Source organism: Medicago sativa, chromosome 3, assembly GCF_051527215.1.
Source record: "Medicago sativa cultivar Bolivia chromosome 3, Bolivia_mono, whole genome shotgun sequence".
NCBI classification, from domain to species: Eukaryota; Viridiplantae; Streptophyta; class Magnoliopsida; order Fabales; family Fabaceae; genus Medicago; species Medicago sativa.
The window spans coordinates 52,078,548-52,095,861 of record NC_140751.1 but is presented as its reverse complement, the minus strand read 5'-3'; the positions used below and the strand labels follow the sequence as shown (position 1 = coordinate 52,095,861).

The 17,314-nt window shown below is 33.4% G+C and overlaps 1 protein-coding gene and 1 long non-coding RNA gene across 3 annotated transcripts; one reads left to right on the top strand and one right to left on the bottom strand.

Moving 5' to 3' along the window:
* Positions 1-4,690: 4,690 nt before the first annotated feature.
* LOC146938178 (neryl diphosphate diphosphatase, chloroplastic-like) lies at positions 4,691-8,828 on the top strand. Of its 2 annotated transcripts, none has more exons than XR_015031134.1 (7): positions 4,691-4,761; positions 4,894-5,164; positions 6,354-6,729; positions 6,881-7,099; positions 7,271-7,409; positions 7,556-7,986; positions 8,021-8,828. XR_015031134.1 is itself a non-coding variant. In XM_085752181.1 (7 exons), the coding sequence occupies exons 1-7, from the start codon at positions 4,759-4,761 to the stop codon at positions 8,699-8,701; spliced, it is 1,542 nt and encodes a 513-aa protein (XP_085608307.1). In that variant the 5' UTR covers positions 4,691-4,758; the 3' UTR covers positions 8,702-8,828. The 2 variants fall into 2 exon arrangements, 1 of the variants encoding a protein (XP_085608307.1); XM_085752181.1 differs by having other exon boundaries at positions 7,556-7,813; positions 8,426-8,828.
* A 3,655-nt stretch (positions 8,829-12,483) lies between these two features.
* LOC146938177 (uncharacterized) lies at positions 12,484-13,100 on the bottom strand. The gene is made up of 2 exons (XR_015031133.1): positions 12,911-13,100; positions 12,484-12,818 (listed from the first exon to the last, which is right to left on the bottom strand). It is a non-coding gene; the product is annotated as an uncharacterized LOC146938177 (long non-coding RNA).
* Positions 13,101-17,314: the final 4,214 nt, after the last annotated feature.

Genomic DNA, 17,314 nt, shown 5'->3' with positions numbered 1-17,314 from the left:
CTTACCTTCTCATCTATTCTAAGTTCTCTCGATACTCTATCCTAACCATTAACCATGGCTCATTATTCAGGGTGTAAGACTCTGTCATGTACTATCTTGCTTCACTTCTCACATCTATTCTTAGTTCGGCTCTAGAACTTTTTAACTTCTTAATGTATTAAATTCATTATGGATTTAGAGAACTAACCTTAGATCACCTAATTGAATGACCCTCATTTAATTTTGTTGGTTTGGGCCCTTATTATACTTCTTAGGGACCCTATGGAGGCATAGAAATGAGTGTTTCAAAGTCTAGGAAGGGTGCACAATCGTGCGCCCCCTAAAACTTGGATTTTTTGGCAGCAACTACACACACGGTTGTGAGCCCTTATGGCACGATTGTGCGCCCCTTACTGACAGCAAAAATTGTAGTTTCGTTGTGATTTTGCTTTGGGAAACCTTCCCCGTCACCGTTTTCGAGCTAAAACTCGACAATTTCATCCCAAATTAACATCATATGGATGCCCTATCATTCAAACACTAATTTCTCAACCTATCAGTTTATCTACTCTTTTTAAGGCCAATTCCTCAAATTAAAACCCTACACTAATTTCCTTAAATTCAAATGTTTCAACATCATCATCATTTTCGTTCATCATCATTTTTCCATTACAGTTTACAAAATAACATCAACTTAAGAATTAAACAACCCCTGTCATGAAAAAGACACCCTAAAGTGAAGAGATTCTCCCCCTTACCTCGAATCTTTTGAAAATTTTGGTTTTTGGCCTGACCTTATCACATCTAGGGTTTCTCTTCATGTGCTCTTCTCTTCTTTCTTTTTCACGTTCAACGATACCGACTCTTCTAACTCTGGTTTGATGGTCAGCATAGGATAGAGACAAGATATGATATAAAGCTGGATAGAGATAGGATATGATAAACATTAATCCTATCATGTGTTTGATGCGCACATGATAACAAACATGATATCATTATAATTAAATGAAAAAATTGCTCTCATAATTAATTAAATATTATAAAAATGGCATGTAATTAATTATAATCGAAAATACATGCTATCATTATTTTAAAAATGACAATATTTTAAAAATGGCAGAATATCAGGATAAGGAATGATCCTCTAATCCCATCAGGATAATTTCTAACCCAGCCTAGGGGTGGCAAAACGGGTCTGACCCGCCCGCCCGGCCCGTTTGGCCCGCTATTTTTGGCGGGCTGAGTCGAAGTTTTGAACTCGCTTTCTATAGTTGGCTCGGCTCGGCTCGTCTCATTAAAATACGGGGCGGGCACGGGGCGGGGCGGGCCGACCCGCTTAACTCGTTTGAAATGGGATGAGCATGGGGAGTGGCGGGGCGGCCCGCTTAACTCGTGTTTCAATTTGTTATTTTGAGTCTTATTTTATGTTTTTGGATTTATTTTGGTTGTTAGATATATTTTGAGACTTATTTTATGCTTTTGGATTTATCTTGGTCGTTGAGTTTATTTATTTTGAAACTTATCTTGGTTGTTGGATTTATTTTATTATTTGTTTTGTGTTGCGCATTTACCTTATTTTGATATTAGTTATGATGTTGAATTCGACAATTCGATAATTATCTTGTTTTTCACAAATTTACTTGCTACCTATTCTTTTATATTTTTTTACAATAAAAGCAACATAGTTTTTTTTTGTAACAATTAAGTTGTAAAAAAAATAAAAATAAAAAGTTTTTGTTTGGCGGGCCGGCCCGCTAACTCGCAAGCCCGCCACTAAACGGGGCGGGGTGAGATTTTGGACTCGGTCACAAAATTTGACTCGGCTCGTCTCGTCTCGTTTTTAGCGGGCTTAGACGGAGCGGGCCTAAATGGGGCGGGCCGGCCCGCTTTGCCATCCCTCCCAGCCTATACTCAGGATAGAAATTACAAAGGGATATGATAGGAAAATGATTTATTTTATCCTATCCCTTTGGTACATCAAACATGAGATTTAAGCAGGATATGATTAATGTATCATATCATATCTCCCTATCCTGACCATCAAGGTTTCTATTTATATTCGGATCAATAACTTGTTGTAATCATTCATTTTTTCCTCTACTCACTATTATTTTACTTCCTCCCACCCCCACTTATTTAAAACTTATATTCTACACCCCGACTCTATATTATTTTATTTTTTATTCCTTTTTTCATTTTATTCAAACTCTCATAAGTCATAACATTCTCCATTCATCATCATAATTCTATTTTCTCGACAATAAAATAACACTCAAGCAAAATAACATCATCATAATCATAATCAATACTTCACCTATTAAACTTCATTGAATTAATTAAAATATAAAATAGGGGTGTTACAAAATATGGGTCACAAATTAAAATACAGAATCCTTTACGCTCAAAGTATCCAAGTCACGTTGAGAAAAGAGTAACAAGAGAATGTATGTATGATTTGATGTACCGATCTTCATTTATGCAATAAAAATGCTTTTCTTTTAAGTTGTTTACTTTCATTTTTGAAGTTTTATTTCTTTAATTTGAAAACCTTTTCAACTATGATGAAGGAGACAATTATATTCATCTTTTTCGTACTTAAACTTATGAATATGATGAACATTCAAACTTTTCTGAGAAATAATTGCACAAATATATCCTAAGATTTTTAGTTTGATCCTGCAAGCAATTAATCTAAAACTAACGCTTGTTTACCAAAAACACGGATAAACAGTGTAAATTAGCTATATATCTTCACAGCATGGACGATAATCATTTCAAATTTTACTGTCGTCTGCTTATATTTATTGAACTCGATAATAGGCACATTCGTGGCAATTTGTTTTTTTACGAGACTGATGCTAAATAGTTTAAATAAAGATAAAAGTGAAAGAAAAATTTGGTCAAAAAATATATATTCTTTTTATATATTGTTATATATTTAGAATTTTGAAGTAATTAAATTCGTATTTTTTTGATAGAGTTTATTCTTAGTTTTTTTTATTTGATAGAGTTTATTCTTAGTTTTTTTTTTTATTGACAGTGATGAGTTTAATCTAATTTTTTTTTTTTTTGGTAGAAGAGTTTAATCCATTTTATTGTGGGTGTTTTTTCTGACAAAATTTTCTTTTGTCTGTGTGTATGTACTATGAAGCCCAGATACGGATACCGGTACGGGTACGATACGATACGAGTACGCGGATACGCAAATTTTTCAAAATTTAGGATACGATACGGCTAGGATACGTCAACAAAATTTTTATACTAAAACTTATATGTATGTAAAATACTTGAAGAAAATAAACATTGATTAAAAGAACTCAACACAAATTTTATCTAATATTGATTAACTGAATCATCTCTCTCTCTCGTTACCTTCATTCACAAGAAGTATAATTTTAAGCGGTTCATCGAGAAACAATTCTAGTGATGCATATCTAAAATTGAATCATATATATCTCCACTGAAGGTTTACATCATCGTCTCACTTTTTTACTCTTCATCTTTTTCTAGGATACGTATCTGTGAAGTATCTTATAAGTATCCTTGTGTATCTGCGGAGTATCGTATAAGTATCCGTTAAAATATTTTTTAAAACTTTAAATAATTAATTCGGATACTTCGTGGGTGCGTATCCGCGAGTATCCGTGGAGTATCGGTATCCGATACGTATCCGGTACGGGTACGTCTCCATTTTGGAGTATCCGGGCTTCATAGGTACTATGTTTAATCAAGTGGTGTGACTACCAAGAAGAAAGAATGAAATAAACGTTATACACACAAAAGGGATGGCTGAACCCAACTTGGTTGTTGAGAAAAAACTAGGGGACATAAACATAATCCAGTAAATCTATACAAAGTGTATGTCAATCCAATCAAGTGATACGAAAAAATGAAAACAATACCGGTTGGTGTCTAAAGTGCGGTGTATGCATCACTGTCAACACAAAAATAATCCAAGAACCAACAACTCCTTGCAAGAACAACAAACATAATATCTCTTTCGAGGCAAACAGTCCAACATCAAACATGTAGACTGATGAGGGTTTCAAAACAGTCTGTCAGTCAGGAAGACCAACACGGATATTAAAGTGTTGCCGGCGCGGAGGAGGGAAATCATAATTTGAAACCTGCAGACCTCAACAAATCTGGACAACGATTAGAGTCAAATTATTAGAACACCCACAAGTGGCAACAAGTATGATGGCTCTTTCGAGACCAACCATCCAATATCAAACTTAATGTCGAGGATATAAAACCAATTAGTGGCATCGGTGCGGAATCTGAGCCATTGAAATCTGTAGATTTCAACAAATTTGAAAGATAATCAGAAATCCAATAAACAAAAACACAAACCCGTACCTATTCAGTCCAGACTGTCGGAGAACAACCCCGACGGATTCAAACAACACAACAGAACGTATCAAACAGATCCAAATGGATTGAGAAAGACCCAAACACGAACGAATATTCATGGCACCATAACCAACCAGACACCAAATCGACCCGACACCAACGACATGGGTTGAACCTAGAAGCTCACCCTAGCCGCCGCCGTGTGATCGATTTCAGTGGAACCAAACCAATTGATCACCAAAACCAATTTGAGTTTGAAAAACTTCTTTCAACGTCATCTTAAAATTGAGCATTAATTGAATGAACCACGTGCATTATTTAAGATATAAATAGCCTCACATATCATCATTTCTAATACAAGATACTCATAGCTTCCTTGAGTAAAGTCAGTTTTTCTGATCAAAGAATTAATTTCAGTTTTCAAGCATGGTAATTAAGTGTGTTTATTATTTTATTTTTTTGAGGGATTTTAAGTGTGTTTATTGAAAAGTACAAATTATCAAAAAAAAGAATTTCTTCTTTTAATTTCAATGTTATGATCAATCTGTTCTACATTTTCAGGATGGTATTTATGCCAAGCAAGCTTTGATGTGTAAGCAAGTTAACAAGAAACTTGCTACTAGTGAAGATCCAACTGAGAATTTTCATTTGATTGACATCATCCAAAGGCTTGGCATTGAACACTACTTTGCCGAGGAGATCAAAGTGGCTCTTGAAAAACAATTTTTGATATTGAGCAGCAATCCAATTGATTTCGTTAGTAGCCATGAACTTTATGAAGTTGCACTTGCATTCCGCTTGCTCAGACAAGGAGGCCATTATGTCAATGCAGGTTGGTTATATTCTCTTTGGTCGGTCTCCGTGAGCATAGTTAAGTTGGCAGATATGTTGCCGTATGTAGGGCTCAGAGTTCAAACTCAAGATTTCCCACTTATTCATTTTAAAGGATGGATTTCTAACTAATAGACTACTTGAAAAAAAAAATTATCTTTGGGTCTCGAATATAAACTCAAGAAATATTTGACATCATTTAAAAAATCAGTTTTATTTTTTTGATGCAATTGAAAGATGATTGCATTCTCTAAACTACTATCCATATTCACTTATTTCATAATTCTGAAAACAAAATTATTGGAAAATGAAACTTAAATACATTACCTTGTATTATATCAATTACATCTTTAAATACAGTAGAATCAGTTAAAAATTTAAAATTCTCTTATTTTTGTACCACTAAACTTCTAATTTTTGTTGGTTATATTCAAGACCACATAAAGTAAACGTATACTAAAATCAAGAATTAGTATTTATCTGCATAATACATATATATGATTGAACTACTAGAACACGTCAAGTTAGTGACTGAAATTAGTGGGAAAGAAACTAACAAACACAATAAGACATGGAAATCTTAACACAAAAAAAATAAAATATATGAAAATTAAAGACCAAAATATCACTACGAAAAAAACGTGATTTAGTGAAGGAAATTAGCAAGGAAAAATATCCCTTACTAGTTGCGACGAAATAAGAGTGAAAAGTTATATACACTATCCGATCAGTATGATCTTTATTATAGACCACATACATCATTTAATGAATGAATCTAAAATCGTAAAACTGAAATAGATGAACATTAGCGATGAACTATGTGATGATACATCTAGCACAAAATTTTTGTCATAAATTTTGTCACAAACCTAATCAGTGTGAATTTAATGAGGAATTGTGCGATGAAATTTATCCCACTCTAACGGTCCTGTCACAATTTTCGTCACTAATACGTAGGATGCTAGCGGTGATATATTTTAAGATGGAATTTAATTCAGTCTCAAAAAACTTTTAAAAAATTATGAAATTATAAATAGTTTAAAGCTTATTCGTTTTTGAAATTATTTAATTAAAATAATCAAGATAATTATCTAATTAAATTTTAGTGACTAATATAATTAGATAATTTAGCAACCAAAAAATCACTCAATAAAAAATAAAATGTATTTTGTTTACAATTGGTTATGCAGAGTTATTTGACTGCTTGAAGTGTAGCCAAAAATCATTGAGAGTAAAATATGGTGAGGATGTGAAAGGTCTCATTGCCTTGTATGAAGCATCCCAACTAAGTATTGAAGGAGAAGATGGTCTCAATGATTTAGGGCACCTCAGTTGTGAGCTTCTTCAAGCATGGCTTTCAAGACATCAAGACCATAGCCAAGCTATATATGTTTCAAACACTCTTCAATACCCTATTCACTATGGTTTGTCAAGATTTATGGATAAAAGCATATTCATCAATGATTTGAAGGCTAAGAACAAATGGATCTGTTTAGATGAACTTGCAAAAATCAACTCCAGCATAACTCAGTTCATGAACAAAAATGAGAGCGTTGAAGTTTCCAAGTATGTTTCCTGATTAAAAATGTGTGTTTTTAGACGTCCATTTTTTCTTACACCTGCAACACCTAGTTAATGGCGTTTGAAAAATATGGTTAATTCAATTGAATAGATGGTTAATTCAATTTACTAACGTATTTATTTCCTAAATTGATAGATGGTGGGAAGACCTTGGACTGACCAAGGAGATGAAATTTGCAGGGTATAATCCTCTGAAATGGTACATGTGGCCCATGGCATGTTTTACTGATCCATGCTTTTCAAACGAAAGGGTTGAGCTCACCAAACCAATCTCTCTTGTTTATATTATTGATGATATTTTCGATGTTCACGGAACATTGGATCAACTTACTCTATTTACAGAAGCTGTTAACAGGTATTAAACTTTTGATAAGTATATACATTTTATTTGCTAATATATGTATATAATTATAGTCCTGCATCAAGATAAGTGAGATTTGATTTCATTTTTTTGCTAGAAAACTTTTTATAGCATTTGATATAACTTTTGTAGCATTGTATTAAAATGATGTTTAAATCAATTCAGATGGGAAATGGATGGTGCAGAGAATCTTCCCAACTTCATGAAAGTTTCTTTGAGTTCTCTTTACAAAGTTACCAATAATTTTGCTGAAATGGTCTACAAAAAGCATGGATTCAACCCTATAGATACACTAAAAATATCGGTAAACTAATAAACTGTTGTTTTACTTCATAGTATCTTTTCTAGCTTAACCAAGGTTCTGGATTTGAATCCAGCATTGAGCATGCAACAACGTTAAAACTTTTGGGAAAACTAACGAGTATATCTAACAAACTTTGTATGAAACAGTGGGTGCACTTATTAAATGCTTTCTTGAAAGAGGCTCATTGGCTGAATTCTGGCATTTTACCAACAACTGAGGAATACTTGAACAATGGAATTGTGAGCACAGGAGTTCATGTTGTACTTATCCATGCTTTCTTCCTCATGGATCATGCTAAGGGTATAACAAAGGAAACTATTTCTATCTTAGATGAAGAATTTCCAAATATCATTTATTCAGTGGCAAAAATTCTTCGTCTCTCCGATGATTTAGAAGGAGCTAAGGTAAGAGAAACTTCCATGATTTGAATACTGCATGGAAATTTTATGAGTCTTTTTTAGTACATAAAATAATAAGATAAACTGGCAGAAATATATGAATATAATATTAATTATATTTATAAATAGTAAATACAATCAAGCCCTCCAACAAGCCCTCCAAATCGCTATTGATCTTGGTCTCAATCGGATAGTTTTTGAAATTGGTTTCAGCTAGTTGTGAATGTTGTCCTTAGTTATAGCTCATATGTTAATGAACTAGGAAGTTTACTCTCTAATTGTATAGCGTTGCTTTTTTCTAATGTTAGTTATGTTCTATCTTATGTTAGGAGACAAGCTTATAGAGTCGCTCATAATCTTGCTCGAGCGTTTAGATTACATGCTAGTCCCAGTATTTTCAATCATCCTCCCCATTATATTGACTCTATTATTCTCGATGAAATGAAATGAGCTATCTTCCCATAAAAAAAAATAGTAAATACAATCAAATAAATTATAATTTGTCATTAAATAAATTTAAATAGTTGAAATACATTTTTCTCCATCAAAATGCATCTGAAATACATTGTTAAATGTCGTGTTCTAATGATATCCAATTTTACTCATGCACAAATACAGAGTGGAGATCAAAATGGTCTTGATGGATCTTATCTTAATTGCTACATGAGTGAGCACCAAGATATTTCATGTGAAGATGTGCAAAGACATGTTGCTGAGATGATTTCAAATGAATGGAAATGTCTCAATCAAGAAATTTTGGACCCTTATTTATTTCCATCAACATTTACCAATTTTTGCCTGAATGCTGCTAGAATGGTTCCTCTCATGTACCATTATAAGAGCAACCCAAGCCTCTCTAGTTTAAAGGAACATGTCAAGTCGTTGATTAAATAATGTTAGTGTTTGTGTGAATTTAGTACATTCTCAAATTATGTAATTTGTGTAAAACTAAGTTGTTTGTGTGTAAAACTAATTTGTGTAAAACTAAGTATAAATTATACTCCCCAAGTGCTTTCAGTTATTTTATTAGTCGTTAATGTTTTTTTCTTCCTCAAGTATGTCATTTAACTTTAATAACTTTTTATTATAATGTTTATAATTAATTTTATTGAAAACAAAAAGAAAATCAAATTGATTAATGTTCACGTATGTAAACACAAGTTACAATAAATGAGCTACTTAGTGAAGTAGCTTAAGAGGTGTTTCAAGAATACTCAGATCTAAGACGAAAATACATTGTTCAAACTAGAATTAAAATTCATAAAAATGTTTCCTAAGTGCCTGCTTTTATAGTCCTCATTTGTTGATCTAATGAGTCTCTCTTTAGTCACTTAAGCCCATTAAGACGTGATTCTCAGCCTCTCATTTGTAATCTAGTATCAGTACAGTTGTGTGTCTGTATAGGACGCGTGAATTCGAGACACACTTCAGATACGTTGGTTATTTGCACAAGACATATGGAATCACAACGCACACATATTGCATTAGTGGCACTGCATTGTGTAGCAAGTCATGAAGCACTTGGAAGGGACCAGAACATGATGACTTGCACAACACGAGCTTGGCATCTTGAAAAGGCAAACTAGTGATGTGGTATGGCCTAGCTAGACATGGTGAGGTAACATAACTTTTAACAATCAAACAAGTGTTAATGCAAGACATGACTGAACAAGTTGATCTAGAATAACTTGAATAGTAAAAAAAGTGTTTGAGGTAGTACCTCGTTGGACGGGGTGAGTTAAAATAACTTGAACAATCACATAAGTGCTCAGGTAGGAACAGGATGGACGAGGTGAGCTAGCATGACTTGAATAATCAAATTAGTTTAGTTATGAGTGGGGTCTGGCTAGTCAAGTTGAAATATTAAGAGCCATGTGATACGATCGTCTATATTAGTCCACAATCCACCAAACATCAAACCTATTGAGGTATAAATGTTTTTTCTTACTCATGTCAACCCATACCAGTCCACATCTTACCAAATATCAAGCCTGTTAAGGGATCAAAATTTCTTCTTCATCGGATCACTCCATATCAGTTCACAATTCACCAAGCGTCAATTATGTTAAGACATATATGTTTATTCTTCATCAAATCAGATCATACCCGTCAACAATCCAACAAACATCAAGCCGCTTAAGGTGTAAACGTTTGTTTTTCATCAGATTGATCCATATCGGTCCATAATTTTCAGCTGACTTTTTTTAAATGTGATAGTGTCTTGACTAAGTAAATAAGTTATAAATGATAGTTTGATTCCACTTTTTCAAACTTACACTCTCATCATCTTTGAACTTTTGAAGGGATTGAATTGTCCATCTTGTCCCATCAATTGTACCTACATTTTTTTTCTCCACGCTCATAATTTTCAAGTGGACCTTATGTTGTCTTTTAATCTCCTCTTTTGTCCAAAGCATTCTCCTTAAAAATAGACACTTACGATTTACCTCTTTACCACTTCTCTTTCTATCTTTTACACTTGAAGATATTGCATTTGTGTATGCTGCAGCTCCCCCAACATTCATTCGCCGCACACTCCTCCTTTCACACTCACCCTCATTAATTACTCCCCACTTGTGTACCAGACGTGAGGATAATTTTTATTTTTATTTAAAAACTAGGTATTCGATCCAAGAACCGATTAATTCGAGGGACCAATTCCACCATTCATTTGCAGGGGGGGTCCATTTAAAACCAAAGCCAAACTCTGTATGAACTTGGCCAACGAAATTGGCACCGGAAAAATCGAACATAAGATCTTGAGTGGAGCAAACTTCAAGATCTCAAGCCAATCAATAGGCCTTGAGGATAATTAAGTGAAGCATATCATATTGCAGTAACTAAAGTGGTAAAATTATGGGTGGATGATGAAGTGAAGCGCATCATTCACGTGCAAGTCCTATCTTGTTGCAATAAGTACGATACACTTTGTTTTGTTCAAGGGACAATAACTGCAATAAGTACGATACACTTTGTTTTGTTCAAGGGACAATAACACAACAAATAATAGAATGTAGAGAGAGAACCAACTCACACTTAACCCGTTCCCTCATCACTTCAACTCGTTACTACCCTCACACTCTTCACATCACCTTTTCTTTTTAATGCGAAGAAAAAAAGTTTATTATTCCCTCCGATCCTAAGAGACTTTGAGATCAACAAAAATAAATGTATCTGATCCAAAATTTAGATTAAATACATCATTTTATGTTGATTTAAATGTTTCTTATAAAGAAGACTAGGTGAAGTATAAAAGAACTTGAACAAGATATACGAATACAACAAATAAAAGTTACGACATACACAGCTATCTCCAAGAAATAGGGAAACACCAAGAACCGAAGAAATATTATCTAACTCCAACCAACACTACCAATCTCAAAATTCATCTAACAACCTGCTACCTAGCAGACAAGACATAGAGCCCCAGTTAACAATAAGAGAAAAAGCAAGCATTCACACCTAACAAGAAAACACCACCGACAAAGAACTAGCTTTCAAAACCAATCGAACTATATACAAACTTGAGCTTGATTAGACAGAACCATTGTCCTATGCACCGCAGACCTGCTCCAAGAACTTTGCATGTACAATAACTGAGACAAGATAAATGCATCGCTACCACCCTCAGGGACGGTCCAACAAACTAAGAGGTCTAAAACAAAAATTTTAATACGGCCTTTAAAAATATATTTTTTTAACATAAAATTTGTATAAAATCAATTTTGTGGAGACCAAAATACGAATTCATGACCAAGAGTAATTGAAGCATTTTTAGTATTCAGTTAAGTTATGCAAATATATATAATTTATCTGTCATATGATATACTTATAACCAAATTAATTTTTTAGAGACATTTTTTTTCATCCAAAATTTTGAGGCCTAAAACCCTTGCTTGGGTTGCTTGGCCCTTAGGCTGGCCCTGCCCCCACTCTACAAACTGACCAAAAAATGCACTGCTAAACGTAAAGAGACCAGACCTCCAAAAGAGAAGAAAATTCACCTGACCAATAAAGGTGAGGAAAACACAAGAAAGAGGGAGTTTGAATTGTGTTTGACATTTCAACAACCCTTACAAATAACAACGGAAAGTAAAGAGATAAGGGAAGAATTTATCCTGGTTCATCCTACAACTTGAGATTACTTTCGGCCCCCTTACACTTTCAAAGGATCTTACACTATAATTAAATCTTGATTACAACAAAACCACTAAGACAACATTGTCCTAAATTTCCTTGCCTCAACCTAGACGACTTCCTAATCTCAAACTAGAATAGGGATCATTTACTTAATTGACCCTTTATTTTTTATTGTGAAGACTAGAAACTGATCGATTTCAAGTTTGAATAATCTTCTAAACATCTATCATCGAGGAAAATTTTACTAATTATTTACATTGGTTTTAAAATTACCTTATTTGTGAATTATGTTGGAAATGATGTTATATTCACTTGATATGCTTTTACTTCATTATGATACTTTTTTTCATTTGTAGTATCTTAAAAGTGAAGGGCGTCACACACATACCCTTAAGTGTGTTTTTGGCAAGTTTCTTTTGAATTGAATCATTTAGATTTAGCTAGAGTCAAAGATTGATAAACACATATTAATATTTATAAAGTTATATATGATTCATCAATTTTATGGTTAATTCAGAAAGAGAATAAATAATTAGTGAACATAATCAAACATTGACTTTATTTATTAAATGAGCTATATAATTCTACAGTGAGGATGTTGTTTTCACAATCTCCTATGGACAAACAAATATAATAGTACCTTTATTGTATAATAAGATACTTTTGAGCTTGTAAACGAAAAGGAAATGTGATAGAAACATAAATATAATTCTGAAAGAAATTATAAAAGTACCAATACGGTTTGAAGTAGCATAAAATTATTTTTATTCTTAATTGTTACTCTTTTCCGCTATCACATTTAAATTTAAGGCAAGATGGTTTTAACGGACGTTGACATTCTTTGTATATACAATTTGGCAGTTTAATGGATCTGCATGTCAAAAATAAAATAAAGGATTATGATCAAATAACGCATGTATGATATAAAAGTAAATTTGAAAATGGTTTGTAGAAACTACTTACTGATTAACGGTCTTGGAATACGAACAGCTCCAACAATAAATAAAGAAAGAAATATTGTCAAAGCATAAATCAATTTGTGAAGTTGAGCCATATTTTCTTCCTATGCATGTAATAATTGAAAAATATTTGATGACTTTATAAGTAATTTTTTTTTTATTGTTTGTCAATTATAATTATATAGACCGTAGCACTTTAGAGTTGCAATAAGCCATTAATAAAGTTGTATTTTTAATTATATAGACCGTAGCACTTTAGAGTTGCAATAAGCCATTAATAAAGTTGTATTTTTTTTTGTTAAATGCCTCTAAGATATATCAAATTGTCTTGTTTATATCTTAAATTCACTGATTTGATCACATAATTAAACCGTATATAATATATCACATAAAATTCTTGGTGCTAATCAACCGTCATTATGTTTTTATCATAACTTCATTTTCGTTTATTTTATTTTTATTTCTCTTTAGCCTTTCACAAAATACAAGGGAAAAACCGGGAAAAAAAAACCATTATTTTTTATCATAGCTTGATTTTATTTTATATTTATTTCTCTTTTAGTTTTTCATTAAAGACAAGAAAAAAAACCGAACAAATAAAAAATATGATGAATTATGAAGAAAAAAATTGGATGTAGAAATATTGAATTGAAGAGGTCAAAAATATATTCACTTCCTACATAATGTTAAAAGGACACAGTTCTTTAAAAAAAATTTTTTTTAACTTTTACATTGTTGACATTATTTTTAGGAAAATGCTGTTTGTCCTGACATAATTGTTCACGACCAAATCACGATGGTGCAAAACTAACTGTCTGCATGAATTTACTTTGTATTCTATCCATCCATGATTAAAATAATTTCATATCTAACGGTGGTAGGCAAGTCGTGATAAATTCGGGATAAGTTCCTTCGCTGCAAATAGCAGCGCTCTTATTTTTATCTGATCCTGTTTCGAACCATGCACCCAATTGTGGAAGTTGAAACTCCAACCAACAAATCATCTCTAGTGAGCAGATACAATGCTTTCGAAATTTCTATCCCAAAGTACAAAATAGATCAAATGTAGAAGTACTTGGAAGCTGATAGAAGAAAAACTTCATGTCACCATGCGTGAAGGGCATAGCCTCATGCACCAGGCCCATCGTGATCAACAATATTTTATTAAGGCGAAAGAGTCTATCAAACACGAGTATAATTCTTGAACAGTTGATAAATTCTTTAAATTTGATTTTTGATGAGCTTCATCAATGAATTTCCCAGAGTTGATATCACAAGTTAATTTTCTCTTGATCATTAAAATACATGGGATTATATTTTTTTTTTCAACAAGAGTTAAAACATTGTCCATGTTAAAAGCTTTATAACTATCCTTATGAGCCAAAGCACAACTTAGCGGTGACAAATCCATTGCTTTCTCATCAAATTTACTATTTAGCTCTTGTAATTGTTTATCAATGACAGTAAATAATATTTCATTTAAAGTAGTGTTATATTGTTACCTGATTCTCTTCAAGACAAGATCGACCAAATCTTGATGAATTGAAATCATCAAGATAAGGAATCTCTTATTGTGGTTCACCCTAATGGGCAATTTTAGTCCCCACAACTATGAGGCTTTTCAACAATGGTACTTTAGGTACCCTCTAACAAACTATATAAGAATATAAGAATGTAATTGCTTGATTTCATTCATCATAGTAAATGGTATATATACAATGATAATGTGTAAGTCAAACATATGGTAATAATGACGAACATGAATGATAATAATTACAATGATAATGTGTAAGTCAAACCTATGGTAATAACGACAAACATGAATGAGAATAATTACAAATAACTACAATAATAATTACAAAAATATTCTATTCTATCACACCCCCGCAGTCGAAGCGGGAGGTTCACATACGCTTATACTGGTCCTAAAATCATCAAAAAGAACTCGAGGTAGGAACATGAAGGATGCACGCTTGGCCACGGGAAACCTTCTCGCGCGCAAAGTGAATGTACATCTCAATATGCTTAGTACGCTGATGTTCTACATGATTACTAGAGAGGTAAATGACACTAACATTGTCACAATACACCAAAGTAGCCTGAGAAAATGGGAAGTGAAGCTCTAATAGTAGGTTGCGAAGCCAACAAGATTCAGAAACCACATTAGCAACACCTTTGTATTCATCCTTTGCACTGGAACGAGACAGTGTGGGTTGTCTCTTGGAAGACCAGGAGATTAGATTGTCACCAAGAAACACATAATAGCCAGATGTAGAATGAGGAGTGTTAGGACATCCACCCCAGTCACCATCAGTATAAGAGACAAGTTTCTTAATAGGGGATGCATATAGATGCAAGCCATAATGTAGTGCCCTGAACATAACGGAGGATGTGTTTGAGCGCTAGCATGTGATTAGTGCAAGGAGCATGCATGTGAAGGCAGCCTTGCTGGACAACATAGGAGATGTCAGGGCCTAGTGAAAGTAAGATACTACAAGGCTTCAATATAAGGTGGGATCATCATATGGAGTGCCGACAGAGGTACTGAGATTCTTCTTAGTGTCAACTGGAGTAGCAGGAAGGTTTGCACGAAGCCATACCGGCTGGAGCAATAATCTCACTGGCATAAGTACTTTGACTAAGAAAGAGTCCACCAACATGTCTGGTCACGGCAATGCCTAGGAAGTAACTCAGTGAACTCAAATCCTTCATAGCAAACTCAGAGGCAAGGAGTGTCATGATGGATTTGCGAAGGTCATCAGAGGATAATGTCATCAACATAAAGCAAGATGTAAGCCACGTCAGAGCCACTTCAGTAGATGAAGAGTGAGTGATCTTAAGTGCTATGCTGAAATCCGATGGTGGAGACAAAATCAGCAAAGCGCTGGTACCAGGCACGAGGCACTTGTATCAGACCATAGAGGGATTTCCGTAAGCGGCGAACATAATCTGGGTGATGAGGGTCATGAAAACCCAGTGGCTGATGCATGTAGACTGTCTCATTAAGGTCATCGTGTAGAAATGCAGTTTGGACATCCAGCTGATGTATGAACCAGGATTTGGAGAGAACAATGGTGAGAACGGTACGAATCGTCGCCGATTTCACCACAGGACTAAAAGTCTCATCACAATCAACACCTGCAATTTGAGACTTGCTGTCACCTACAAGACGAGCTTTGTAACGCTCAAAACAGCCATTAGATTTCTTTTTGTGCCGGAAAATCCACATACAACGAATAATATTAACATCACAAGATCGTGATGTCAAACATGAATGAGAATAATTACAAATAACTACAATAGTAATTACAAGAATATTTTATTCTATCAAACTACACTCTCTCTCTTCTTTTATTGGTCTACCTGACCTTTCAAGTGTTGGACAACCTCTTGTAACTTTAGCAACCACACAATCCACCTTTAGATTTTAAATAGGATTAGTGATGTTTTTAACTGATTACATAATTGTTTGTGATCACGATCTAACAATTATCAATTTGATCGCAAAATGACATTTTCTCGAAGTTCAATATGTGATTGCTATAGTTTTGGCTTGAGTGTATTTGGGATTGCTATATAATGTTTGAGCATGAATCTCAAATTTGAAGATGATTATGATATTTTTAAAAGCAATCTTGATTTTCTACTTCTGATCTTTTGGATCTAATTCTGATGGAGATTTGAGGGTTGTTGCGTGAGAGAGATGATCTTCTCATTTGAATGATGTTATGACTTTACATACCTATGCTTTTGGTGAGCGAGAAAGAAACAAGCCGTTGAGAATTATCCATTTTTTTGTCCTTTATTGTTTTGCCTTCATTATCATGTAACTCTTGAAACTAGCTTTTATTCCTTGTGCTTGCCTCTCATCATGTGATCTCTGCAATTCATTATTTCTCATAAGTCATCACTATTTTTCTCGTTTTGGTTTTTCCCTTGTTTTTTTTCTTTTTGACAAATATTTTCCCCTTGTTTATTAGGAAATTATAAAAGAGAAATAAAAACAAGTGATGATATTATATTAAAAAAAATAGTTATCATTTGATCACCACTAAGATTTTTAATGAGATCTTTTTTTTTTTATCTTTTTTTTTTAGTAGATAGACGAAATGGCAAAGCCATTATAAACTCACACACACAAGTGGAGGTACCGGGGTTCGAAACCCGGTCATGGCATCCGGCCTAACAATTTCGGCATTTTGCCAGTTGAGCTAGGACTTCTGGATTTTTAATGAGTTCTTTACTAAAGTTTAAGTACAAACTCAATGAGCTTAAGAGATAAACATGACATCTTCATATATCTTATAAACATTTAACACAAAATTGAATTATATTATTGTCTTCTTGCAACTCCAAAATTATTAGATATATTAAATTGTAGTAAAAAAACAATAAAAAAAATTACTTG